The sequence below is a fragment of the Toxotes jaculatrix genome, chromosome 15 (assembly GCF_017976425.1).
Source record: "Toxotes jaculatrix isolate fToxJac2 chromosome 15, fToxJac2.pri, whole genome shotgun sequence".
In the NCBI taxonomy this organism is placed as follows: domain Eukaryota; kingdom Metazoa; phylum Chordata; class Actinopteri; family Toxotidae; genus Toxotes; species Toxotes jaculatrix.
Genome location: NC_054408.1, coordinates 17,189,908 through 17,217,001, shown reverse-complemented (window position 1 = coordinate 17,217,001; position 27,094 = coordinate 17,189,908). Strand labels below are relative to the sequence as shown.

The window sequence follows — 27,094 nt, the reverse complement described above, 5'->3', positions numbered from 1 at the left end:
AACTTTCTCCATCCACATGCTTGTTGCAGCAGTATAATCATGGCAAATACAAATTATATGGATGTGACCCATTTCACAGCCATAATACTCTTACGCACATTTTTCATCAGCATTGTTGATTCAGTTTCATCACTGTTACAATAAATCTGCAATTTTCTATCAGTCAGTTTGACAATAAAAAAAATGCCCCTGTGTCCCAGGCGAAATGCTTTGTTTGTTTTGTTTAGCATCACAGATTGGGCCTTAATGATGTTTGATCAAGCTTAATTGAAGATAAGGCTAACTTTATCTCCAGCTCAACAAACAGCAGGGTAGAGCCAAGTAGGAGTGATGGATGGCTCCTCCATCCTCCTCCAGCTTCTCTTGTTGTTTGTTTCATCCCTCGCTGTGTTTAAAAATGACCCTTCAAAATGGTACCAAGGGTGGAAACTACTGTTCTCGGCTACGCTGAAGGAGGACATGCTTGCTTGGGTAATCCTTTACCATGGCTTTTACAAGGGGGCTTTCTTGGCACCAAGGCAACTCTTGAAACATCAATATCGGGCCTGTGCTACCCCCTTTGGGTAGGTTCACTTGATGGCTTTCCATCCCTGTGAAAGGTCTTGCTGGCAGAGATGGAAGCGCAATGGGAATGCACTGACATTGATTTCTTCATCCCAATGCACACACTGATGTATCGACTACTATGCCGATCAGTTAGAGACATTCTGTTTGCTGCTGTTTGGTGGAGCTGAAAGACAGAGAACAGAATTTTATCAGACTAAGCCACAAGTCAAAAACCATATTCATTTCATTTTACTGCTGCACTGTCTTCTGCTTTTTCTGCCTCTTTCATGAAAAAAAAAAATTCTCCTTTGACTGGTTTTGTCTGCGAAATGTTGCCTGAGTCAGTTTAGAAAAGAAGCCTTGACTTACTGTTCAAGCCGTGATGACAGCCAATGTGATTATGCTGAGGGGTGTCTGAGTGCAAACAGTAAGGCCTGCTCTTCTCTGTTGCACTTACTGTCATTCACTTGCAGTCAGCGGCTCATGTTTAAAATGTTAAGGAAGGGTAAAGACATGCATAGAGTGCTTTGTGTACAGTCGGGTGGGTCTTTCCTCTTCCGTCAAACTGAAAAGTCTCCAATGTGTGAGACTTTGAAATCATAATTAAGTCATCTCAGTGGGGTTGTCGTTGGCTAATGATAAGTCACGTGCAGCACAGAGTTCACGGGCTGCAGGATGTTAAGACAAGTGATGTCTTCTGAGGTATACTTTGCAGCTTGTTGTCACAGCGCAGCAAAAATAAACATGCTCTGTTTCTGACATCTGTCAAAGTGAATTATAGACCTTGAGAAGAGTTGCAGAACTCACAATTCTTCTTCGTGGTTTACAGCTTTGTTTTTTGTTATAATAAATAATGCGTTTTTAGTGCCTGGCTGCAATCGGACTTACACAACACGTGCTCTAGAGGCAGAATGCAAGAAAAAAACACACTGCAGCTGCTTCCTCTCCTTCAGGTAATGGAGCTGATAGTGTGTGTGTGTGGGGGGGGGGGGGGGGGGGTGAGGTGCAAGTGACCTTGTAGCTAGAGAAATATTCTTGCATACTTGATGATCTAATATCAAAGTGCAACAGATAAATTAATTGTATGTCTTCACTCGTGACCCTAAATCTATTAAATCCTTGAAATTTAGATTTAGTTTGCAAACTATTTAAAATGCACTGATTCCTAGAAGTGATAGATATGTTAAGTGTTTGCATCATATTATCACACTTCTGCCTGCTGTCACTGGAGGCATTCAGGTTGGCTTTGTGTCTCTGAAATGCAATGAAATTCCTCGGCGTTGTGTTAATGGAACTCAGTCACAATCTGAGCGGCTCAGGACAAGGTCAAAGACAAGGCTACCACCTTTGAAATTGATTTGACACGGATTCATCCACATGGAGCAAATGTGTGTTTAAAAAATGCATGCCTTTTCATATTTTCATATTGTAAATGTTGAAGCACAGGGCGGAAAAATAAATATGTTCATCTCCTTACTTATAGAAGAAAGACAGTGTAAATACCCCCATCTGCGTTACAGATGACAAATAAAAGTGTTTATACTGACAAAAAAAAGGACTTATCTGTTGTCTTAGGGATGAAAAATTAATTTATATAACTGTTCGTTTGCAGTTTTTAGCCTTTGCAAGAAAAAAAAATATTTGCTTCCCTCCTATTTCTGCAAATGGTTAAAAAAATAATAGGGAATAGAATTCACAGGGAAAGAAAATCACAATATAACTGAAGCGAGTAGTAGTTACTGTATATATCAGACCTTTAATAGTTTCACTTTTACATACATTATTTATACTCAGTTGTTCATTACAGCAGGGGGTGTGTAGAGTCAGAGGGAGAGCATCACACAAGTGGTAACAAACAATATTAACTTGAAACTTTTTGATTTACTGTTGGAAGATGCAATGTTGTTTTCACTTCATTTTAGCTCCTTCCTCATTGGGTTGCGTGTTTTTTATTAATTAATAATGACAAGCTAGCTAACTTGTAACATTCAGTAATATATTGATAAAACCTAGACTAAGATTCTACAGCCATTCTCTGTGAAGCTGTAAGTCTCACTGTAAAGAAATCTGAACTGTTGAATGGATGAAAGCTGGGGAGAAATGTTTGTTTTTTGATCTTAAAGTAAATGAAATTAATGGCCAGTGGGTGGTGTCAGAATAAAGGTCTGACACCACCTAAATCTGAAGGGTTCATCTTGTTGTGGGCATGAAGGTGTAAAGAGAATGATGTCAGCAGAAAGGTCTTCATGTTCAGTCACTAGTGATGTTGAACAGAAAGACATTATGTTTTCTGATTATACACACATAAAGTGTTTATAGTATGTCATTGTAGCTGTTGAATCATTGTCAGTGTTTCAACTACTGTTACCACCTTGGTGCTTTAATGTAGATATTTGCTAATTAGCACAAAGCACAGATGAGGCTAATGGGAATATCATTAGATTTGAAGGTATCTGAAGGACTGAAGAATCACCATCAGCATTAGGATTCATCCTCTGGGGACCTTAAATGTTTGTGTAAAATTTGGCCCTGTGACCACCCCATGTGTCATTGAATGTAACATTTCTGTTGGTCTTTGTCTCTGTTGTAATTTTGACAGCGCGTAATGTGTTTCAGTAATGGGCCACATAATGGTGACAACCAGTCTCGACCTCCATCACAGCTTAGTCAAGTGTACAATGGCACAGACTCACTCTGAGGCTTTGGCTGTAAATAACAACAAACAACTTCAGTGTAAGTAAACTCCAAGGAGATCAAATGCACATTGACAGTCAGGGCTGTAACCACAGGAAGCCTTCCAATATTTTGAGGTCCTATCACAAGCAAGTTCTTTAACTGACAGTCAGAGCCCAGGCAGCAGGCCTGGGATTGTCACGACTGTGGGATATACAGAGTCCAACATCAACTCTCTCTAATCCACGCTGAGCTCTGTGGCCTCTGATGCAGGATATCAAAAGTGCCTGTTATGTTCATAGAAAATTAAATTTTTAAAAGTGAGGCAGCTATGTCATCAACTTCCCGGAGAAGATGCAATAACCTTGCTAGCAAGGTGTAAAATATTTTTTTTTTAAAATGTTTTCTAAAACCTTTAAATGGACATTGAACAGCATACGTGCATGGCAAATGGGAAAGGATTGACAGATTTTTATAGAAAATGTGAAACATTAGAAAAGAAAAACTGATCGCAGGCTTGTCCTTGAAGTTTGGGAGCTTCAGATGCTTCCTGGAAGGCATCCTGTGGTCTCATGATCCCCATTTGGCAGAACCGGAGTGCACATGCCAAACATCTGGGCAGGTGGCATCCAGCCACTCGGCTAATAGCAGGCCAGATATCTGGCCTGTCTTTGATGTGCAGACAGGGATTACTGAGGTCCTCTGCTCTCACTCTTAACAACCTGGCATTAAAGGGGCATCAAATCATCTATAATCTTTATCGACCTCCATTGGCGAGCAGTAGGTGTTGCAACAATAGTGATGGATGAGTCTCAGGCACAGAGAGAGAGAGAGAGAGAGAGAGAGAGAGAGAGAGAGAGAGAGAGGGAGTCTAGTAAACTAACCCAACAAGAGAGAAATTTCTAGTGAAGAAGTGATAAATAGCAGAATAATTACACTGCAGAGTAATATTAGTGCTTTGTTTGCAAGGGTGTTTAGTCTTCATAACTGAAATGTGATGTCAGTCGCTCATTTGTACAATAATGGAAGGATGTGTGTGAATGTGAAGGTGTGTGGGCAGGTTGAGTGAGCTTGTGGAGTTTTTGTTCCAGAATCAAATAAGAAACCGGAAAGTGAGTTTATAATGTCAGAAGTGTCGCCACCTCAGATGTAATCATTAATTGACTGAAATGAATCATCCACTCTATCAGTCCCCTGTAGATACACTCTGCAGAAATATGGTCATTTTGTCCCATAAAACTACTTCTTACTGTGACTTTGATCAGAGTCAGTCAAGGACAGGATCAGTGGTCCAGAGTTTTCAATTCTTGTTCGATCTGCTGGTCCTTTGTTGCATTGCTGTATTTTATCTTTTCTTTCTTTTTCTTTTTTTTTTTTAACTCAGCCATTTGAGAGGATTTTGATTAGAGGCCAAATTAAACTGGGTGTGTAGATGTGCAGTTTAAACCTCTGTGTCTGCCAGACTTCTTTAGGCTCTGGCTTTAGATCCAGCTTAGTCTAATGGACTGTGAGATCTGTTTTTGACTCAAAACAAGCTCTTTCGCATGAGCAAAAACACTAATCAGACTTGTTTACTTGGATGATTTATGTAGCATGAAAAACACGAATCCCCACGCTCATAAATGTTACACGGTTGAGAGGCAAATATTGTTTCACTGTTGCACTCACCAAAAGGGGAAGGTTTGGATAAGTGAGTCAGTAAGTAGGTAAGTAAGTGCACTTATTGCACCATCTTGTGAATAAAGCAAGTGTTGCATTTCATTAGGAGTCCCAGGACAATAGACGTGATACAATGGGGAAAAAGAGGGGGGGGGAATATTTCTTATTATCTCAAGCATCTATTTTTTTTATTTTTTTTTAATATTTGCCATCTGCAAGCATTTGTAAACGTAGACGCTTGTGTTCAGGTATGACTAACTGGTCTCAAAATGACCAAGAGCAAAGAGCCAGCAGCTAATATTTATTTGCGTCTGTATATCTCTCATATCCCTGAAGGGACACCTTATTTTATATTGATGATTCATGTCAAGAGATAGTAGATCCTGCTTTTCCTCTCCGGAAGTTTCATCAACTCTAACATGTGGCTTCAGTCCAACAGATATCATTTCCCCAGAGTCCCCTGGAAAAGAAAAACAACAAAGCAGGTGTCTTGGTTATGATGAATACTAAATAAAAGGTTGGCCAGGGAACTGTGACGGTGTTTCTTCAGTGGCAGTTGGGTGGGAGTGTTTGTGTTTTGCAGTGGGTGCCAGAGTCTGAGAGAAGCAGAGAGTGTTATGAGATTGAGAGCTTAGGAAATGAAATCCTGTGTTAATGACAGAGGTACCTTAATTAAACCTGAATATCTAAATGACCACAGAAAAACAAAGTTGACAGTTAGACAAATGCCTAAGGCGGGACCGTTTGCTGGAGCAGTGCCCAGGGCAGATTTCTCCTGGGCTATATCGGTGTCTACCTTACAGAATGACTGATCAGAACTGTGGGCAAAATGAGGTGAAGTGGAAAAGTAAAGCACTCTTGACTCATATATAGCAGGCAGCATACTCCTTTCCTATCTTGAGTGCAGCATTATACCTTAAATTCAGCATGGCTGTAATGTACTCTACTCTTCTGAGCCATGACATCAAGCTCTGTAGTGCAATAAATAGTCGGAAACCACCAAAGGCCAAAAAAGAACCATAGCTCTACCAGAGGCTTTCTAAGGGTTTGAATCGACTGATTGATTGATTGATTGGCGGGGGAGGATCCCGAACGACTCGCACAACCCAGAGTCTAAGAGGACCCCTTGAACGTGCCAGGGCCAATATCAAGCTTCTAGAGGGTTAAAGATACTATAACCTGAAAAAATCTCCAACCAGATTGATTCATTTTAACACAGAGAAATGGATAATGGCAACTATTTTCCCCTGTGGAGCAAAATTAATAGGCTATGTTCTGTTCTTCTTTTAAGGTCAAGAATTACTTACCATTTTGGTTGGAGCCCAGCACAAGCTCTAGCTGCTGGAAATGATTCATCTCAATTATACATAAAGACTGATTAGGGACCTGTCTCACCATGGTGATCCAAATGAATTATCCCCATTATGACAGTAGTTTCTAATCACATTTATAAAACAGCACCTTTACGGGTCCATGGCTGTGATGTTAGTGCACACTGTACTCAAAGGATGCTTTCACATCTCTGAGAGTGCTGAATGCAGTGGACTATTCTATTTATGTTGCTGTATTGTGCTGGAGAGCCTGTCCATTTTCAGCCTCTTTTTCAAGACCCTCTCTCACTGCTCCATTAGCTGAGTATGCTTGGATATGCGGGGAACAGCAGCATGGGAGGAAAAAGGGACAGGAAAAAAAAATGGGAATACTAACATTTGAAGAGAGAGAGGTTTGCTGAGTGCACTGTTCTGACTTTGGTGCTCCACTTATTTTTGATGCTCTGTTGGAGGAAACCAGAAAGAGGGCAGCAAGCATAGAGAGGAGATGATTCAGAGCTTCTGCACTAATGACTGAAACAAGCCCCGCAGGTTTACATCCAAGCTCATCATTTTAATGTATGGTATTTAGTCAAACAGGGGAGCAAAACATCAATGCATAACTGCTTAAAACGGTCAAGTAAGTTCATCACCATGTAGTTTTAACTACCTCAGATGTTAATCATGAGAACAGTGGGGTAATCAGCAAAAAGGTTATGTTTTCTTTTCTTCTTATTAATCAGAAGGTCTGCTGGGAACACTCATTATATTCAGCATTCATTTACATAACACAGTATTTACCTCACTTGAATGAGTGTATTAAACTAACATTGAGGTCTTGGCACTCAGTTGTGTAATGAAGGTTGAAAATGATACACAATAGCTGTGACGTGTCGAATGGCAATCCAGAGCAGCGTCTCCGCCGCTGCGTTCGGGTGGCAGACGCTGAGATGGTGGTTAATGGTGCAAAACTTGTGTGCCTCACATTCCAGTCTGCGTGTCTGAGCTCCTCCTCAGCTTAGTCCGACTGTTATTCCCTCGTTATATGAGGAAGCGGGGTGAGGGAGGTTATGGTGTTAGCCAGATTTGCATTTACTCCCCACTGTATGTATGTAGAGATTTCAAAGCGCTGACCGACAGTAAAAGTAATCTGCCTGACATTTGATTGAGGATTATTTATGAATTATGCAGCTTAACTCTGATGCATGAGAAGATGAAAGATTTAGCAACGACTTCTTATAACTTTGTGTCAGTTTGCAGACATGTTCACTGAGTTAACACATCACTATTATTTTTTTTCTTTCCTAATCTTAAGATAAACAATGCTTAGAATTTCTGCAGCCTTTCTGCAGCCTCCTTTCAGCCTTGTTCTTGACTTCTGAAGATTCTTGAAGGTTTTGTCACAGTGGAGGGAGGATTTTTAAAAGAATTTTTATGCGTGGATTTCAGATAAATAAAGAAAATACAGGGACGTACCACATGTCTAATGCAGTGCAATAGCACTGTAACACATCCTATCTTAATGAAGCCTATGGGATGCAGTAAAATGTGTTACTGACTTTGTGCCTGTGCTTAAAGGCTATGTTCACTCTGTAAATTTTGTTTTTCCTTTTTTAAGATTCATTCCTCACATTCTTTGTTCTTCTCTGTTCAGAAGAAACACAAAGATTAAGACATTACATCCTTTTTGTGTCTACCTTCTAATGCCTGTTGGCAGCAGCTGTTTTGACTGAACCCAGGTGTCTCCTTGAGTGCTTTTCAGCTCTGTGGCTTTCTTTTCACTGTCATGTCTGCGTCTTGTCCTCCGGTGCAGGTCGGGCAAAAATGATGACACTGTCTCAGATGCATTATGTAAGATTTATGTATTGTCATGGCAATGCTGATTTATTTATCAGTTTGGTTGTTTAACACGGACATTTCAGCAACAAAATACCAACTGCACGTGTCATCTTTCCATACAGTGAAGATTAAGATTAAACCAAATGAGGCTCCATGTTGCTTTGTGCTGGTTGACCCTTTGACAACATCAGCACATCTGTGTGAGGGAAGAAAAATGTGGACTGGGACACTTTTAGCTGCAGTGTGAATGTGTCTTTATGGCACGAAAGCAAGGAGTGTTTTCTGTCGTACTGCTCCCTCATGCTCACGGCTCGCGTTAAAAAAACATCATGGCCAATTTTCTACCCTCTTTACGTGTGGTAACTAGTTACTTTGAGTCATGTTACTTTTTTTAAAAAAAAACAAGAAAACACATCTGCTGATGAGATAAGACAATTCCATTTGCAAACAGAATTGTCTCTTATGCAAGAATGAAGAAGGAAGGAGTGTCTTCAAACAGGACAAATAGACCTTGGGTTCTGGAAAATCATTGAAACCAAATGAATGGTTGATGACTGGATCAATACACATTCCATCTTTGTCTAGTTTTAAGAAGTTGATAATAGACTAAATAGCTGAGAGAGAGAAAGATTTTTGCAGTGGTATATATCATTGGTTCTAAGAAAACATTCAGAAATATCATGTAAATATTCCATTCGTGTCATATGGTGATCCGAGTCTTTTTGCTGGGAGGTTGTAATGAAGCCATTAAATCAAGGAACGCTCTGTCTCAACCTTAAACCTGCATGAGCCTGCCTTAATGGTTTTCAACTGCCAATCAGTGCTCGGGCATATTCTACCACCCTGCGTAAATGAATTCAAATCCTCCTTCCTCATTCTCGGAAAGCTACCCGATGACACGCAGCCTGCCTGGAAATGCGTGTCCTCCGGAGAAGCACTGAAGTGATTCCTGCAGGTTATTTAAAGGAAAAAGTGCCATGGGACTGTCAGATCACAGCCATAAAGAGGGTGTTTAAGGGTTTACCCCACCAGGGCTTATGAATTACGTGGTAAGGTGTTGGTCTCTTAATGCATTTAGCATAGAGAGACAGAGAATGAGGCGAGGCACTTTGAAAGAAAAAATACACTTGCCAAAAGACACATAATGAATTGACATTTAAGACAATTATGTTATAATTAGTAAGATGCAGTATATGCAAAATACATGAAATCCACCATCTTTCCTTGATGCTGCCATAAATGAAGCCTTCATCTTAATATATTTATACTTTAACTGTACAGTCTAGTCAAGTTGAGCTAACTTTATTTATGTAGCCCAGAACCACAGATTTGTCTTCTATGGCTTTGCAATGTGAACAAAAGACACCCCCTATCCTTAGACTCTTGATTTGAATAAGAAAGAAATCTACAAAAACAGTCCAGGATGGACAGACATGCAGTCAAAGGTATATGCACTATACAGAGAAGGCAGAAGTAGTAGTAGCATTGCCAGATTAACAAGGAAAAGGGCAGCAGGGTAAAGTACGGACCCTTTGCATTATGGGTGTATCCTGTTAATGGCCCCTCATGTACAGTGAACACAGGAGACTGCACATGGTAGCTTTATTATATTTTGCTCAGAGTCCTACAAACCAACCACTGCCCTTATTCTGAAATATTGCTCCTCGCTCAGCTGAATCAATACAGGTGTTAGAACTACATTTTGACACAGGGAGCCCCTGTAAGACAGAGAATTCAGAGGAGGGAAGAGCACAGGACTTTCTTTAAACTGGTATGAGCAGATTTTCTGGAAACTTGTGTCTCTGTGTTCACCAGCGAGTCACTAACTGTGTCAGGCAGCATACACTGGGTTAGTGGAGGGTTTTTTTCACTGATAAGAGCTGCCTGCTGCAGCCAAAAACAACATGATGAGAGTGATGAGACTGAAACGAAACACAACGGTTGCGTATCATAAAAGCAAAACATTGGGCAAGAAAACACTTACCATGACATGTCACAGTGAAAAATAAAAAGTACAGGGGTGAGTAATAATATTATTGATTGCTAATTTACATTTAGCTGCTTCGGTTTCAGAGTCCTGCAACCAAGGGGCTATATCGCATACAAGTAGTCATGTTTCATTGTTGATATAAAAATATTGATTATAGCTGCTCTAAGGCCAGGTCCTTGTTTTCAGTTTGTGTTGTGTTTTGGTGGTGGATACACTATTACAAAACAAATGAGCTTTTTATCAAGCTAACAGCTACATAGTGAACCCGGGGCATTTGGAGCCCCTGAGGTTTCGGGGGCCTGGGGCAGTTTCTTTGCCAGGTTGGAAAATCTGCCTTGAGTAGCAGACTTACAATATGGAGGACCTGACTAATAATAATATGTCGTAAATACAATATGTACGTAACAGAACAACATAAAATATCAGAACATACTTATAATAGTATTACATTCTGATAATATATGTATAATATTAAGTGAGTATCAAGTGTAAAAAACTGGATGGTTTCAGGTTTGTGAATGTGTTTGTTCTCAGACCTAACTGACAGAATAATGCAGAACAGCGGCACATGTTTTGATCTATTTTCCATTACCATCTAAAAGTCTGTCACACGCTGTAGAGCTCCAAATCACAACAAAGTGAACAATGCTGCATTAAGTACCACAATAATTAGCTGTGGTATACAACTTGAGATACTCAGAGGAGTACAATACCTCTTTTCATTTGGTTTGTAACTGCCATGCTGCTGCTCTGTCTCAGCTTGTCGACAGCAGTGCCAAGTCCCCACTTGGGAATTGCCCGAGTCAGTCCTGTTACCTTCGCTAAATTTGGTGCAAGATGTAACAAGAGAAAAATGCTCCATCAATCACGTTGCAGATGCAGAAAGCGAGGAGGAGGGGAGGGGTTCAGAAGCTGAGAAATAAACTGGCGGAAGCTCTGCCAACAACCGTTTCCTGGGTGAGATGATGGGAAAACTTTCCCGTACTCTCTGGGGACATTATTTGTGAACACATCAACATCCCCCAGAGCCCAAAGTTTTAGAACGGCACCCATGCACTTGGTCGGGTTGTTCTGAGCATTTCGAAAGTGAAATCCTCTTTTGCCTCTGTTGCCTGCTCCATCAGATAAAGTCTGCCTGCCGAGGCTTAAGTGTGTCAATGAACGGGGAGGGGAGGATCAATGATAAGTGCAGCTTACCTTCTCAACTGCTCCGCACCAGCCAAATAGAGATTAAACCATTTCAACCTAATAGCACATGTCAGTCAAAAGTCACACTTGAATACCCCCCCCCCTCTTTCCTCTCCCCCACTCCACCCCTTCTCTGCTACCTCCCATTTTCTAATTACACTGCCTAGAAGGATGCTGCAATTTACAATAAAAAAAATGCAAAGTGGCTTCAGAACAAACTGAATACATTTTCACCATGAAGACCCCTTTGTACCACATCAGAGCCTGAGCTGAGATCTGTAATTGTGCCAGCCATTTCTCTGAATCCTCAACTAAGACTCACTTTGAAGGTTACCATGCGCAGTGCATTCAAAAATACATACACACACACTCAATGCAAACATCCATTCACACACTCACAGATCAAAGGCCATGGGGTTTATTATTGCATAAAATACAGCTGTCTGTCTAAACATCAGCTTTTGTAAACGGTGCTCATTTCTTGCTCTAATCACTGTTGTGGACATTGCAAAATTGCCCACTGTTCCAAGGAATTACTCGACTGAACCCCACAACCGTGGCTTTGATTTGCTGTTCAACCATCTCAGATGTGAATACACCCTGTGGTCTGTAAATGAGAGCTTGTGTTGTTCCACCAGTGTCCCTTATTTAGACATCACAGTGCTCATTAGGTGGATCAAGCTGATATCAAAGTCAGAACACAGACGTCGATGTTTTGGCGAATGCTGGGACCGTCGTAGCGTCTCTTTAATGATATGTCTGCAGTCTGTTCGGCTCAATTGTTATTTCACTGTTGTCATTTCTCCAGCTCCAGCTCTCCTGCCATGTGATTTCCTCAGCTTTAATACCTTCATCACCGTCCTCCTTTATTTGATGTTTGGACAAAATGAATGCAATAGATTACTTGTTTGTTTGTTTGTTTTTTTTTATGGTTTAGTTGTTCAAGGGATCAGCACGTGTGGCAGGGCTCATAACTCTGATGCTGTTGGCAAACACAAAATAAACCCTTGTAACTTGGGCTGGGGCTCCTGGTGTGTAAACGTCCCTAAATCCAATAAAAAGCAGAGCGGAGCAGCTAACGTAGCCTAAACTTCATATTTGTAACCCCACAATCTCATGTGGCTGAGTAATGATACAATATAGTGCTTGGCACTAGCATTTCAGTAAGTTACTGTAGGTACTAAGCTAGTTAGTTCAACGTGCTTCTGATTACAGCTTCCTTTAAGAATATAAATTTAATCCATTCCTTACAGTGTGGCTCTTGTTCTTTTTCTTTTTGGAAAGGCTAGAAAATAAAACACTACCCATAAACTCTCTTCTTGTCAGAGCCCAATGAGTACTGCTTCGGCATGGTAATAAATCCAAACCTTGACAAACCTGTCTTACCAGTTGCTATGCTATTGGACCATCACTATGGTCACCAGTTGAGGGGATTAGCTATCACTCACTTAAATACTTTGAAATAACATTTGTGTGTTTTTCAAAACAAACTAGTGGTTGAATAAAACCTGAATCAGGATTAGAAACATTTAAAAAAAACAAGAATGAGCTGTTTTCTACCATTAGTCTTGTCACTCTGTGTTTTAGATTTTAATCGTGGCACTACAGTTACCATGTGAATCACAGGTTATGCCTTTAAAACTCAAAGGAGATAACAGATAAAAGACTTGTAAGATGGATATTTTCTGTAGTGCAGCAGTTTAGACGAGGGGCATAAACAAAGAGATGATGTGTCACCCATAGAGACAGCTCCTCTGATAGGCGGTGATGTGATAGCTCATTTAAAGCAGCCTCTCTCTCTTATTGTCTTTTGTTTTCTTTTGAAGGAAGATTAAAGAATCTCTTATGCCATTTGATATTTCAGTGGGATGGTAGTACTATTGAGCAGCATTGAGCAGGGTTTGTGTGGTGTGCGCTGGGAATTCATTCAAATACAGCTTATCAAAGTCCATGAGGGACTGAGCCAGCAGACTGCATCCAGAGGTTCATGGGTAATATTCAGCAACTTATTTATTTATTTATTTATTTATTTATTTATTGTTCCATATCTCTGCCTTCATTTCATTGCACCACTAGTACAAGCTTGTCACATCCAGCATGTGGACTTTGTCATGTTTATGGTGATGTTCATGATATGAATCTATACTCTTCCAGGTTTACACCAGATATGGGAAATGCTACACTTTTAATGGCAACAAGACCACATCCAGGAAAACGAAGCAGGGTGGAATGGGAAATGGGCTGGAGATCATGCTGGATATACAGCAGGATGAGTATCTGCCCATCTGGAGAGAGACAAGTAAGCCTCAAAACTATTTGTCCATTGTAATATCCTATCCTGTGCTACAGCATGAGATACCCTTGCTGGGGTTTAAATAAAAAATAACCTGCATCCATGTCTCTGGGTTATGTACTGTAAATAATGCAGTTTTTGATTGCATTTCTGTGACCTGAAAAATGTGATTTGTAAAAGGAACTTCCAGAACAAAATACACCACCTCAGATTTGTGCCTGCATTGTAGTTGTCACATAATATTAATCCCTACTGGCTTATTTTTCAAACATGACTGAAATGTGGTTTGCAGTCAACGTCAAACTGAGTCCAAGCTGTCAGATTAGGCAGCAATCTGAAATTCCTTTGTACTCTTTCTTTGCAACGCTCCGTGCTCGTGCTCTGTTTCATCCTGTAGATGAGACGTCCCTGGAGGCTGGCATCCGAGTTCAGATCCATAGTCAAGACGAGCCTCCCTACATCCACCAGCTGGGTTTCGGTGTCTCTCCGGGCTTCCAGACCTTTGTTTCATGTCAGGAACAGAGGGTAGGTCTTCTTCATCACAGTACACCTTGCCCACTCCCCCTCCCCCACCACCAGATTACTGTTCTCCCTGAAACCGTTCGCCCCTGGTGGTTGAAACTGGGTTCTAATAAATCTCTGTGTGCTTAGCTGACCTACCTGCCCCAACCCTGGGGGAACTGCCGCTCCACCAGCAAAGAGAAGTTCCCAGGATACGACACATACAGCATCAGTGCCTGTCGCTTACTCTGCGAGACCAACGAGGTCATGCGAGTTTGCAACTGCAGGATGGTGCACATGCCTGGTAAGACCGCCCCCTACATTGTATTTACACAAAGCCAAAAAAGAAAAAAAAAATTGTAATTCATGCTATCAAATTAATGTTAAGTTACTATAACATCAGGTAGTGAAAACAGAATAATAATAACTAAATATATTGGAACTAACCCTTTTCATGTTTTGTGGCAACTTCAAGGTCATGAAATGGCACACTGACAGTATTAAAACTTACACTGGGAGATTTAAAAAGAAAAAAATACTCCATCAGAGTTAGTAATTTCAAGTATTTCCCACTGTTTTTAAAATGGTTTGGTGCAGCATAATTGAAAAAGCAGCCAGCCAGGCCAGTATTTGCATGATGTTAGCTGAACCATTGAGCAAAACAAGCCATCATTTTTGGCCCACTTGAAAAATTCCAGCACAGATATAATTCGGTCTGCCACGTGCCTGACCTTGATGCTTGATATCTGGAGTGGGCTGCTCTTCAGCAGTGCTGCCAGCTCTCTGGCCAGTGACACGTCAGGCTAAAGTCTCAATGAGTTTTGGATGCTTTTGCTCATCCATCTCAGCTGTTTGGCAATTGCTCTGTCGCGCTGCTGTGGCCTTCATTATACTTATTATGAGTGATTGAGATTATTGGTCTTGGTTAGGAAGTATCACTGAGGACTGCTGCTGCCTTTCTATTGGTTTATTTACCCGGAACACACATCTAATTTAACATTAGTCTTTATTTATCTTGATTTTCACATGGAAAAGAATAAATATTAACTGCATGCATGGGTGTGTGGATCCAGACTGAAATAAATGTAGAAAATTACTTAATGGAACACAGTACATTTATCTTGTAACATTTAAAAAAAACACAAAATGAATGAAGCAGTAACAAACCCCAAATATATCAGAGATAAATATTTGGCTGAATTATATGAGCACTACAGAATGCCAATAATCAAACAGAGACAAGAGAGCACTTGAAGAAATGACAAATTTCTGTTTGTCAGGTGGATAATTTTTCTCTGGGGACACCGTAATTCCACAGTTTATGCAGTTTCTCTCTTCAGCTCATGTACATGTTGTAGAGGTGAGTCAAAACAAATAGAAAGTAAGATGTTTGGACTTACTCGGCATCATCATGGACATGAAGTGCATGAAGTCAAAAAGCTGTTTGATGTGCCTAACACAGACGTATTTGGAGCTCTAGAATTTGAAGTTAAGGCAGGAAGCTTACAATATATGCATGAATCATTTCCATTTCCATATTTACACAGTGCATCAGACATTTGCAGCTCTATTTAGCACAGTTAAAATATGAGGATTTATATGAATAAACAATAAGAGTATGAGAAATTTGATTTCTGGTACAAAGACGTCTTAATATTAATTTAACCCCACACTGCAATAACTAAACCAATGTATTAGGTTGTTCAGACAAAGAAAATATCTCCACTTAGCTATAAAATACAAATAACAGGGTTTTCAGGTTACACATTTACATATCCGTCACACATTTCAAACTTCAATTTGCAGGCTGTAATGGCCGGACTAAAGTGGTGGTCTGATCTGCAGAGAGAAATCACAGCTGATCATTTGATCTCGACAGGCTGTGAGGTGGACACGTTTCTAATCAGTGTGTGTGCTCTGCAGGGTGACAGTCCCTGCCTCTTTACAACACTGTGGCTGTGTTACAGTCAACTAGTGAAGCCAAGCTTTAGGGAAAACTTTTTACTGCTTTCACTTTACCCTACTCTTTTCTTTTTTTTTTTTTTTTTGGTCTCACATACCTGCAAATCCAGCTAGCCAGGATGGAGATCCACACCCATAAATGTCTTCTGTCTCACCACTCAGCTGTCTGGAGAAACTGCACCTCTTTCAGAAATATTCTTTATTGCAACAATTTTTCAAATGAATGAGACAAAGGGACTGTAGAGTGGGTAAGTTTAGAACGAATGGATAGTAAGGGCTGTTCACAGAGCAGAGGAGTTTAGAGGGCAGCAAAACCACTTTACCTTCTGTGATGATGTATTATATCAGATATGATATTTATTGTATCAGATATAATCAATGTGGAAGCTTCTCCAGGCCATTTGCCCATCGCAGCAGTAGAAGAAGACGTTGGTCATGTAGCAGGTAGCTCGCATTAGTTGACTGCACTGATCAATAGCAAATAAAATGTACTGTTGCATATAAAATGCATCAAAATTCCTTCAGAAGGTTCCAGAAAGGAGCTGGATCTAAAGCTCGCCAGGGGAGCATGAGGCCGACTTGTGAATTGAAAGTATTTTTACAGCCACGATGTGGCAACACAGTCCTGTAAGACACCTGTTCCTTACACAATTTGCAGTATCTGATTTTTTTTTTCTTTCAGCAGTGCTCTGTAGCCACAGCAGCAGTGCTATTTGGCTGTTACAGATTTGTGTTGCTCAGATCTATTCATTACAAGTTTGTCTTTTTGAGGAAACAGCACAAATGTGTGTAATCCATTTCTTTATCGTACTCACAAATGTCTACAGTCTGCTTAACATGCCAGCAAATTGTCATCAGTTTGTGTTTACATAATCGCATTTGTTTACAGCCTTTTGCTTGTTTTTTTTTTTCTTCTAGTCTTTTGGATGACTTTTGTAGACTTTTATAGTTTTGTTGTGTGTTTATGTCATTTTTGGCCACTGAATTGCTGTTTATGCTGTTTCCATGTCATTGTTGTCCATCAAGCCAATTATGTTTTCAGTGACATATTTAGGCACATGTGATTGTTTGTTGGCTGGATGTCACAAAAACAACTTCTCAATTTTCTAAAGAATTTTTGCAACTTAGGCCAAGGAAAAAGTGATTAGATTTGGAGGTGGGTTGCACCACCATGAGGCCCTTAATAAAGCAGTTTATGTTTTTGCACATAACTCCTGCACTGTGAGGCCTAGAAGCAAAACTGTGTTTTCCTGGACTCTTTGGTTCAGGATTAATATTTTAGTGTGCCAGTCCATTTCTATATTTGGATGACCACCCAAAAAAAAGGCTATTAAGTTGTTCTTGCTCTTGATATGTAGACAGTATACACAGACACTGCATAGCTTTTGCCTCCACTCACAAAATATTTAAACATGAAGCACACAAGACATTTTAATTTCTTTTTTTTTTTTTTTTGTTCAGTCAAAAATGTTTAATGATGTCAAATCAGTTTATTTCTACTCATTGAGAAAAAGGTCTAACCACAAAATCATATAGAAAGACAGAATAAGTCTGACACTATTCAGAACCAGCTGAATGTGTACAGAGACATGCTGAGACATTATTTCACTGGACATGAATTAACATTTCTTAGTGACCAGGAAGGAGCCTTCCACAAAACATTAACCCCATGAACATTTCACAGACAGACAAACACACCTCTGCCAATTAATTGTTCTGCTGATGAATACCTGATGAATACCTGTCATTAATGGCCGGGGCAATGTGTTTGTCTGCGAGGAAGTGACTCATTGATTGGTTTTTAAAGACTTTCTAAATATGCCTCACGGGTGGAGCCAACATGCTCCATTTCTCAGTGCAATCAAGGACTGACGTCCAAGATGGTCCAGGCTCTATGGATGGAAGTCATCCCCTGTGCGCCTGCCTTCATTTGGAGATGAATGATAAGCTGTGGAGTGTTGTTCACAGCCACGGTTCCTCATTGCAGCAGTCACGGGTCACTGATCATTTTGTTTCTGATTGATCAGACTCATTTTCTGTTCTCCTCTCCAGGAACTGCAGATATCTGCCCTCCCAGTAAAATCAACTGTGTTGACAAAGCACTCGGTAAGAAACAATCTTCCTTCATTTCTTTTCTCATTACAATAGATTCCCCCAAAGGGAAATGGAAACACAATCAGTAAATATGATAAGGATTTTTTTTTCTGTAATACAAATACCTGGAGGTAGACTGGATATTTTGAAATGACTTTTCCTCATTGTGATTTAGTCACTTCAGAGCTTGATGGCTGTGCTGCCACCATTGTTGAACAGTTAATATTTAACCAACGCTCAATTCCTCCATATCTGCATCCCTTGCCCGCCCTACCACCCCACCCGTCCACCACCCATACCTTCAGCCTTGACTCCAACCTCTCGGTTCTCCTCCAGACATCGTGACTGAACAAAGGTGCCTGGGTTTCAAAGGCATTACAGTTGCAGGAAAAAAAATACATTTTTTATGGGCATGGCAGACATCTAAGTACAATTATCATGTCTCAGCCAAATAAGCCAGAAATTTAATTATGTCTCTCTTTGCTGAATTCAAACCCCATTTAAAAGATGGCTGAATGAAATCTTAGATATATCTTACAAGAATGGGTCATATTCATGTGAGTTATATTACTGAATCAAATAGTGTGAATAAATTCACCCTGCATGAAAGGTAATAAATTAAAATGTAGTTTATATATTTATATTGTAAAGGTGTTTTGTTCTTACATGAGACAAAGAATATATTCCCCTGTGCTCCTGCATACAAATAACCTAATTGTTAGAGTTATAAAATATATAAGTCATCAAATTATAATTACTGCTTTCATTGCTCCCTCTGCCCATTTTTGTTTGGACTGAATGCATTTAGAATTTGAAAAGAGAGATTGAAAAAAAGCTATTTACTCTCCTGTGTACATTGTGTTGCTTTAGAGTTAGGATTATGAATTTGTGTTTCTTATTGTGCAAGCAATTCATGTCTGCAAGTTAATTGGGTGAAAGCCCAGGTACCATTTGCAGAGCCCTCACTAGCACTTACTGTACGTTATTATTTATTCTCCATGCAAATGCTGTAACTGAATTACTGCAAACACCATTGCTACAGTTGTTGTTTATTGACTAATACAGTTAGACTAACTGTATTTTTAGTTAATAAATTCAGATTTATGTTGTGGTCTGTTTCTTATATGGCAGAGATCACTGCTAGAGAAGTCTATAAAACCTATTTAAATATTTAATGTTGAATTACTTGGCATTTTGTTTCACATTTTGTCCGTGAAAAGACAGTTTGTAAACTGTTAATTCATGATTTAAAGGCTATAATGAATTTGTTACATCGTAATTATCAGTACAACTGGGAGCACTTAACTACTAGTAATTTTCTGGGCATGGAAGTAATATAATTTAATGATGCTGAGTGCTGGCACAAAATACTGCCTATCTGCTCCTCCTCCCTGAAAATACACATTTTAGCCTTTAAAAAGCCTCACTACAAACAGAGAAAAGGCCTAATTATCTATATCAGCTTGTGTGTGTATGTGTGTATATATGTATATAAAATATCTTACATTTTTTTTTATGAGTTAATATGTTCTTTAGATACTGTTGCATGGTTACCCGTAGTTTTAGATGGTAGACTGGTTCTATATTTAATAACATATCAAGTGGCCTGATATGTTGTTCAGTATTAACGGATACCTGCCAACCAACCACACAGAATTTCAGTGGTCATGATATTATCTATATTAAGGCTGCACCAATCAATATTTTTTATTTTCACAATGGTTCAGATAATTATGTGTAGGGTGAAATTAGCTGCACATAGTGACAAACCCACAGAAAACTGTCACCTCACTCTGCAGTGCTCTCCTTAGCTCTACATGTTAGCATCTTTTAGCAGCTGTAGCAGTTAGAAGCTTTCAGCAAAGAATTATTAATCAACCCACTGTGCACTATCTGCCTAGCACCAATCTTTACACAAAGTTAGCGACTAGCTGGGGAACATATTGGAGCATTTAGCACCTACAGAAGCAGATACATTTCTCAAAAGGCAGTGGAGACCAAAACAGAGCTCAAAGAAGGTGAATTTTGTGACTTCAGAGCTTGATGGCTCTCCAAACGAATGCTGATGCTGCTCTTCATTTGATGGATGTGTAAATGGACAGCCATGTGGTAACAAGATTGCCATAATAACTATGTAAGTTGATAATATATAAATGTTGTGTTATAACTTGGTCGGCTGCTCTCAAGTGGAAAAAAAAACACTCCTATTCTCATAGGACCATTTCCCCTCTCCATTCTTCTCATGTTTTCTTTGTTGTTTTTGCCTCAAGATGCTCTGTAGTATCTAGTGTGTTTTTCTGGTAAAGTGCCAACAAATCAGCACTGAAATTGACCCAGTCAATATCTGTTAAACCACCATTTCCATTGTGTTGCAGCACAGCTACAGAAGAAAAGTGGGGATACCTGCCCATGTGAGACGCCCTGTAATCTCACCCGCTACGGTAAAGAGCTCTCCATGGTCAAAATCCCCAGCAAGGGCTCGGCTCGCTATCTCTCCAGGAAATACGACAAGTCAGAGGACTACATCAGGTATGGCTCTGCACCTTCAACAAGACTAAACTCACTTATGAGCAGTGATGTGGTGCTCAATGAAAAGGACCATAAACTATGACCTCCAGTGTGTGATCACAAACAGACAACCATAAATATAGACAAAAATCAATTATATTTTAATACAAGTGGTACTCATACATTAGTACCACTGCTGGGACAGAATCAAGGTCTAATAAGTCAATTGTTATGAACTTAAATGAATGTAAATATGACGCCCAGGGGATAGACCTTTTTAATTTTGTACACTCCTGGAACCAAAATTTAAATTTCTGTCAATTTTCTATAATCTAATAATCTAATCTACAAGGCAGACTTGCAGAAAATTTAGGGATAAACTTGTCTCTTTCGAAAGACCTTTATGGCTTTTCCTGCAGAGCCCCCTTTAGGACAAACCACTACTAAGGCTGTGAGAATAGCACACTCATCAAAATGTTAAGCATGTAAGTCTGTTCCAGTAAAATTATTTGATGTGATAATCGTAGCACAATGCCTACTTACTTGTTTTTTTTTTCTCGTGCTTGTTCAGTATTTGCCATCTGCTTAGTGCTAATAATTATATACCGTGCTGATGAGAACTGTGAAATGCACCTGAAAGGTCTACAAAAAAGCTAGTACGCTGTGTTAACATCATTCTGTTGTTTCTTCTTTAATCCTGTTCTACTATATGCTTTATGGAACATTTGCTAATATTTTGATTATAATGAATTCAGTGCACTAACAATGTGCTTATACTGTAATTCCAGTCAGTGCCTAATCATCGGGAATGTGGTATATCATAAACACACATAAACCAGAGAGCTCATGATGCCTCACAACGCTTAATATTGCCAGAGTTTCTAAATCCACAGAGATCAGAGACATGGTAGTGACAGGGCATGCTGTCATTGCTTGTTCTGCTCATCTCAGTTAAACCCTGAAACACCTCATTATCTCACGGTCGTTGGTTAGATCTGTGTAAAGCGCTGTAGGCCTGATAACCCTATCATGACAACTTACTGACTTGGTGTGTTTTTTTGTAATTTGTTAGGTTTGTACCAAATTATAAAAAACATCCCAAAGTGCATTTCACTTTGTGTTCTGTGCCATTCACACTCCACTTTTTTTCCCAGAGACAACTTCCTGGTTTTAGATATCTTCTTTGAAGCTCTGAACTATGAAACAATTGAGCAAAAGAAAGCCTACGATGTTGCGGGTTTATTGGGTAAGATTTCTGTCACATTTTTCTCTATTTTCTCAATATCAAAAAGAACTGCTGGGAGCAGAATGAAAGGTAGTGTTACAGTAGCAGCCCTCAGTTTTCATTGCCATTAGCAGCAAACAGGAACAGCTTTGGCACTGTGTCCGTTGTGCTCTTCCTTAAGTACACTTTCTTTTCAGGTGACATTGGTGGACAGATGGGCTTATTCATTGGAGCCAGCATCCTGACAATCTTAGAAATATTGGATTATATCTATGAGGTACAGTATCTGTGGGAGCCCACACACACACACATCAGCCAATCACAATATGTCATCAGCCCTACAGTAGCTGTGGTATAATTAGTAATAATTAACAGCTATTGTCCTGCTCTGTCGCAACTGACACTGTTTACAAAACACATTAGTGCGCCATCGTTTATTTTAATCTTCCTCAATACTGACTGTTTTTTTTTTTTTTAAACATGAGTTAGCATGTATCTTTCCAGAAATAGTCATCTGAAAATCCAGCAGTGCAAGTGCTATCACAAATTATGCATGTGAGAAGTTTCATTTCCAGGCAGGAGTAACTAATATCCGCTCAGGTCTGTGCTGGGGACATGCTACGAACTCTGATCATGAAATGAACTCCTTTAAGCTTTCTAGCCAGCTGCCTGCTGACTGCCAAACATGTATGAATAAAGCAAAGTCAGAGAGAGGAACTTTAATGCAGACATCATGGTGATTAAACTCCTCACTCTGCTTCATCTCTTGTCTCTCACCCTCATCTGTGCTTTTTCGCCCTTCCTGCTGCTGTGCTACGGGTGAAACCAGGTTATCAAACACCGGCTACAACGTCTGCTAAGGCCACAGAAAGAAGAGAAGAAGAACAAGCAGCAGACCAGCACTGTTGCAACAGTGGGTCTGGAGGAAATGAAGACAAAGGTACAACACATTACTGGGCCACAGCAAATGGCACTTTCACTGTTTTCATGCCAAGTGTACAAGTTTCCCCGCAGCACTATAGCTGCATTAGAGAACAACTAGAGAATAATTCAGGAAACAGCAAATTAATATTTTTCCATTCCTGAAATGATGAAGAGTGTAGTGTTCCTAATTAATCTCTACCTGGAGTTCAGAGTTGTATTGCATGACTCTGAGCTCTTTGGTGCAACTTTATCTTGTAGATTCTTATTTATGAACATTAGATAGATCTTGTCTCACATCTAACCATAACTCTGCCTCAATTCCATATGACAAACTAAAACTGACATCAAATTTCACTGTTCAGTTTAGTAGTAGACATCAAATTAGTTCAGAATATGGGCAAAAAAACTCAATTATCTATACGAAAATCCATTAACAATTCACAAAAAATTCAGTTAAACTAACCTGGAACTTAGGAAGGGTTAGGAAGGAATTCACTTCTCTAATAAAATATACTGTACATACACAGAACTTGATTTCCACTCAGTTACTAACTGCCTAACTAGCTGCTGGGATCTTTTTCTCAGAAACCACATTATCCAACATTATCTTCTACTTCCAACAGGAGCCTAATGACATGACACGGAGTCACCCAGAGGGGGCGTACGCCAACACGATTCTCCCCAACCACCACCACCCTCACCACCATCACACTGGACACCACGGGGTGTTTGAGGACTTCGCTTGCTAGAGCCAACTGTCGTTTCCAGTCCTGGTGACAACAAAAGACATGAGCTGTCTGTGCTGAGATAAATCGCAGACCCTTGGCATTTCCGTCGTTCCTTTGCTGTCACCAGTGAAAAGCTACAGCCAAAGTCAAACACCAAACTTGTGCTGCTAACAAACCACTTGTACGTGCAGTATGTAGGCACAAATTGGACACAGCTTTTTCTTTTCTCTCTCTCTCTCTCTCTCTCTCTCTCTCTCTCTCTCTCTCTGTCTCTCTGTCTCTCTCTCTCTCTCTGTCTCTCTCTCTCTCTCTCTCTCTCTCTCTGTCTCTCTCTCTCTCTCTCTCTCTCTCTGTCTCTGTCTCTGTCTCTGTCTCTGTCTCTCTCTCTCTCTCTCTCTCTCTCCGGATGGGACCCCCCCTCAGCGTTGTCCTGCTTCATGTGAGAAGTCAGGCAATTTGTGATTTCAGGACCAATTTTTGGTACATGATCACTTCAAGGGAACAAGTGGAGGACTGCATGTCACCTTGATCCAGTTTATACTCCAAAAAAGGAAAAAATATAATTTATTTATTCAGCTAACATCTCTGATTTTTTTTTCTGTCTGTATCCCTCCATTTATCTCTCCTCAAACTAGTCCTCCTATTTCATGGAAAACACACTGTACCATATCAAACCCTTACACATTATAAATTATGTAATTATTTAAAGAGATAATATTATCTATATGTTCTATATTGTATACAAGATGAGAATACTTGAGTAAGCAGATCTTATTCGTGTTACATCCATTCAAAGTATGAGGGGAATTGTTTAGGCTGAAATGTATGACCTTGGCTTAGAAGTGCGAGCAGCATCTTTCCACATGATACACTTTGTCTGGTTGTGGTTGAGGTGTTAGACAATAGCACTGTACTTGTACATAAAGTCCAACTTTAAAATGAGAAAGTTCTAAAAGTTCTGTTTTAATTGTTGTTGTTTATATTCAGTTGATACATAAGTTAGGTAATATTAATTTTAGTTATTTATACATTTTAGAAAAAAGACTTTTATATGAGAATAGCGATCACGATTGTAGCAATTACTGTACACTTACAATCTGCAGATATGTTAGACTGCCACGTACCAATACATTTGTGGGGGCAACAAAATGGACTGTATGGATCATGACTATTATCTCCATCATTTTCTTTTTATATGTCCAGCATTTTACCAAACTGTTGAGTTGTTACCTAAACATTTTCCAAGACAACACACAAATCCTTTGCATACAGATGAGGAGTGGATAATGTTTTCAGTTATGACGTGGCTGTACTTAAATTATTCTTACTTATTTGATTCATTTCTGCCCACCATCCACTCTTCACTTTGGTTAGCATCATAACTTTAAGCTGACATAAGCAATAAGAGACAGAATTAAATTTTTTGCCAAGTCATCTCCTTCAGCTGTGGGCCAGAACCACTGTAAAAGTGTAGCAGCTATTTACAGTGCAGACCCTGGCATCAGAGCGCGCGCGCTCGTGTGTGTGTGTGTGTGTTTGTCTGCATGCGCACTTTAACATTTTGCACACATGACTGAGCACATTAGACTGACATGGCTCGGCTGAGCTGATCCATAAAAAAAGGGGGTTTTAGAATCAGAATAGTTGGCAAGGGGAGTTTTATTGCAGCAGTAAGGTTTTTATCTAATAAATCCAGTTCCACAGCCGCAGAGAGGAGTGTAATGTAAACATTTCTGGAGGCTGAACTATTCCTATTGGTTTACTTAAACCTAAAAGGGTGGGACAAGGACACCTCAAATTTTAAGAGCACTAGTTTGCAAAGTGGGAACAACAAAGGAAACCTTACATTAAATCATTCATAGTAATATTTGTTATCATGATGGAAGGTCAGCTTGCTCTCTCTTTAGCTTTTTTTCCCCACTGCATGAACTTCACAACCTGTAACACTGGGATTCACATAACCAGAAGCTTTAAGAACTTTGGTTTGAGGTTCTTCCTTCTTTCTCTCCCTGACATGTTTCATTAAGTTTGTGTAGTGGATAGGGCTGTGGAGTGGCTAACAGCTAGTGCTAGCTCTAAGACTAGCTGGACAAACTAGCTAACCTAGCATGACCTGACATCGTTATTTATATAAGTAGCATGAGTTAGTTGGGCTTCATAATATAGTTTCCTCTTTTCACACCCTTTTGCCTTCATCACTGGGTTTCAGTCTGAAGTTACCTGCGATATGGTCAGACATGCTCTGTCTTTTGCAAGTTAATGCTCTGCTCAGTTCATCTTCACTGAGAACCATGTGAAAGAAGTATTCAGAACTCTGAGCTGCAAAATGTTAAACAAGTTTCTTTATTAGTTTGTTAGAATTTCTGTTTTTGTCCTGTCATTCATTCATATATTGGACTACTTTAAGATATGTGCAGCCGCTAACTCAGTCTGATTCACATTCAGTTGTCACATGGCACAACATGTGGTAAATCACAAGACAAATACTTTTATCTTGGTAGAGCTGTTCACAGCATGCATACCTGCTAATTTGCTAACTTGCTGCAGTTTGGGCTTGTATGTGTGAAAACACACATCACATGTCTGTTTTGGTCCAACGTATGAGCAAAAGAGTTACTGCACAAAAGGTGGCAGACAGTCCACTCTCCACACTTGCCTGGGAAATTTAGGAACTGCAACACATCACAGGATATCATGTTTACAAATGACAACATAATTATTTTACTGTTAATTTGATCGGCACATTCTGTTACCACAACATCGCCATACATCACTTTTGCTCACAGTGAGTTTCCACAGTCCTCCATCTGTCAAATCTCCTCCTCCTGTCAAGTAATCATGGGCTATACATGGCTGTTTAATATTCATAATCATGTGTCACTTTGACATTTTCAAAAGGTTCCCAATCACAGTCTCTGATGGCATCCTGTACAGGCTCTGCATAACAATCTTCTCCTCTGTCATCAATAATTGTAGCTATCCTCAGACAAGTCACACAGGGGCTGGTGTGTTGAGATGAATACAGGGCTGAATTATCACTGTAGAGTTTTGTTTGAATGGTATAGCACGGAGGTGATGTAGAAAGATCTTTTACTCTCAAGATGCTGTGTTTAGCTGCACTTTAAAGCACACCCTGGTTAATTCTGTATCCAAAAGCATTAAAGAACACAGATAAGTGAATTACAAAGAGCTGATGTTACAACAGTAGTCTGTGTGTGGTGCCACAGGACCTAGCGGTGGGCAGCAGGTCTGTACTGTAGCAGAAGGGACAACTTCCCTGCTTGATAACATGTAGCTCACATTCCTGAGATTCCTGGGAGTCTCTACTCTAATCTCCCGTCTTGCACAGCTCTTTAAGTCTGCATTTTAATAACTCCATGACATTCAGCCTGTGTGTGCTTATTACATTATCCATAAACACCCATTTAATCCAACCAGCCACCAGTGTTAAATTTTGAATATCTGCTATTTTGTCCCTTTTTTTTTACAGCTGAATATGTTTTTGCTGAGGCCTGGTTGGTCTGGTCTGATCTGAGAAGACAAAAATATAAGTTCAGAGTGATGCAAGCAGCTGTCAGGAATTCACAAGAAGAAATTTCATCCCATATCTGACAGAAATGGAAATGGACCATCACTGCAGTAACAAGGAACACT

At 39.8% G+C, this 27,094-nt stretch overlaps 1 protein-coding gene across 2 annotated transcripts in view; it reads left to right on the top strand.

Annotated features, from left to right (window-relative positions):
- The window catches only part of asic4a (acid-sensing (proton-gated) ion channel family member 4a), a 74,290-nt gene extending 50,625 nt beyond the window's left edge, over nt 1-23,665 (top strand). Inside the window, exons 2-10 of one of the 2 annotated variants that reach the window (XM_041057343.1) lie at nt 13,360-13,504; nt 13,896-14,023; nt 14,150-14,303; nt 18,014-18,067; nt 20,431-20,584; nt 21,718-21,809; nt 21,986-22,065; nt 22,618-22,728; nt 23,336-23,665. In XM_041057343.1, coding sequence (XP_040913277.1) covers nt 13,360-13,504; nt 13,896-14,023; nt 14,150-14,303; nt 18,014-18,067; nt 20,431-20,584; nt 21,718-21,809; nt 21,986-22,065; nt 22,618-22,728; nt 23,336-23,461 — 1,044 coding nt within the window. In that variant the 3' untranslated portion in view covers nt 23,462-23,665. Of the gene's footprint in view, nt 1-13,359; nt 13,505-13,895; nt 14,024-14,149; nt 14,304-18,013; nt 18,068-20,430; nt 20,585-21,717; nt 21,810-21,985; nt 22,066-22,617; nt 22,730-23,327 lie in introns of both variants that reach the window. The other variant, XM_041057344.1, reaches the window with a different exon arrangement.
- Nucleotides 23,666-27,094: the final 3,429 nt, after the last annotated feature.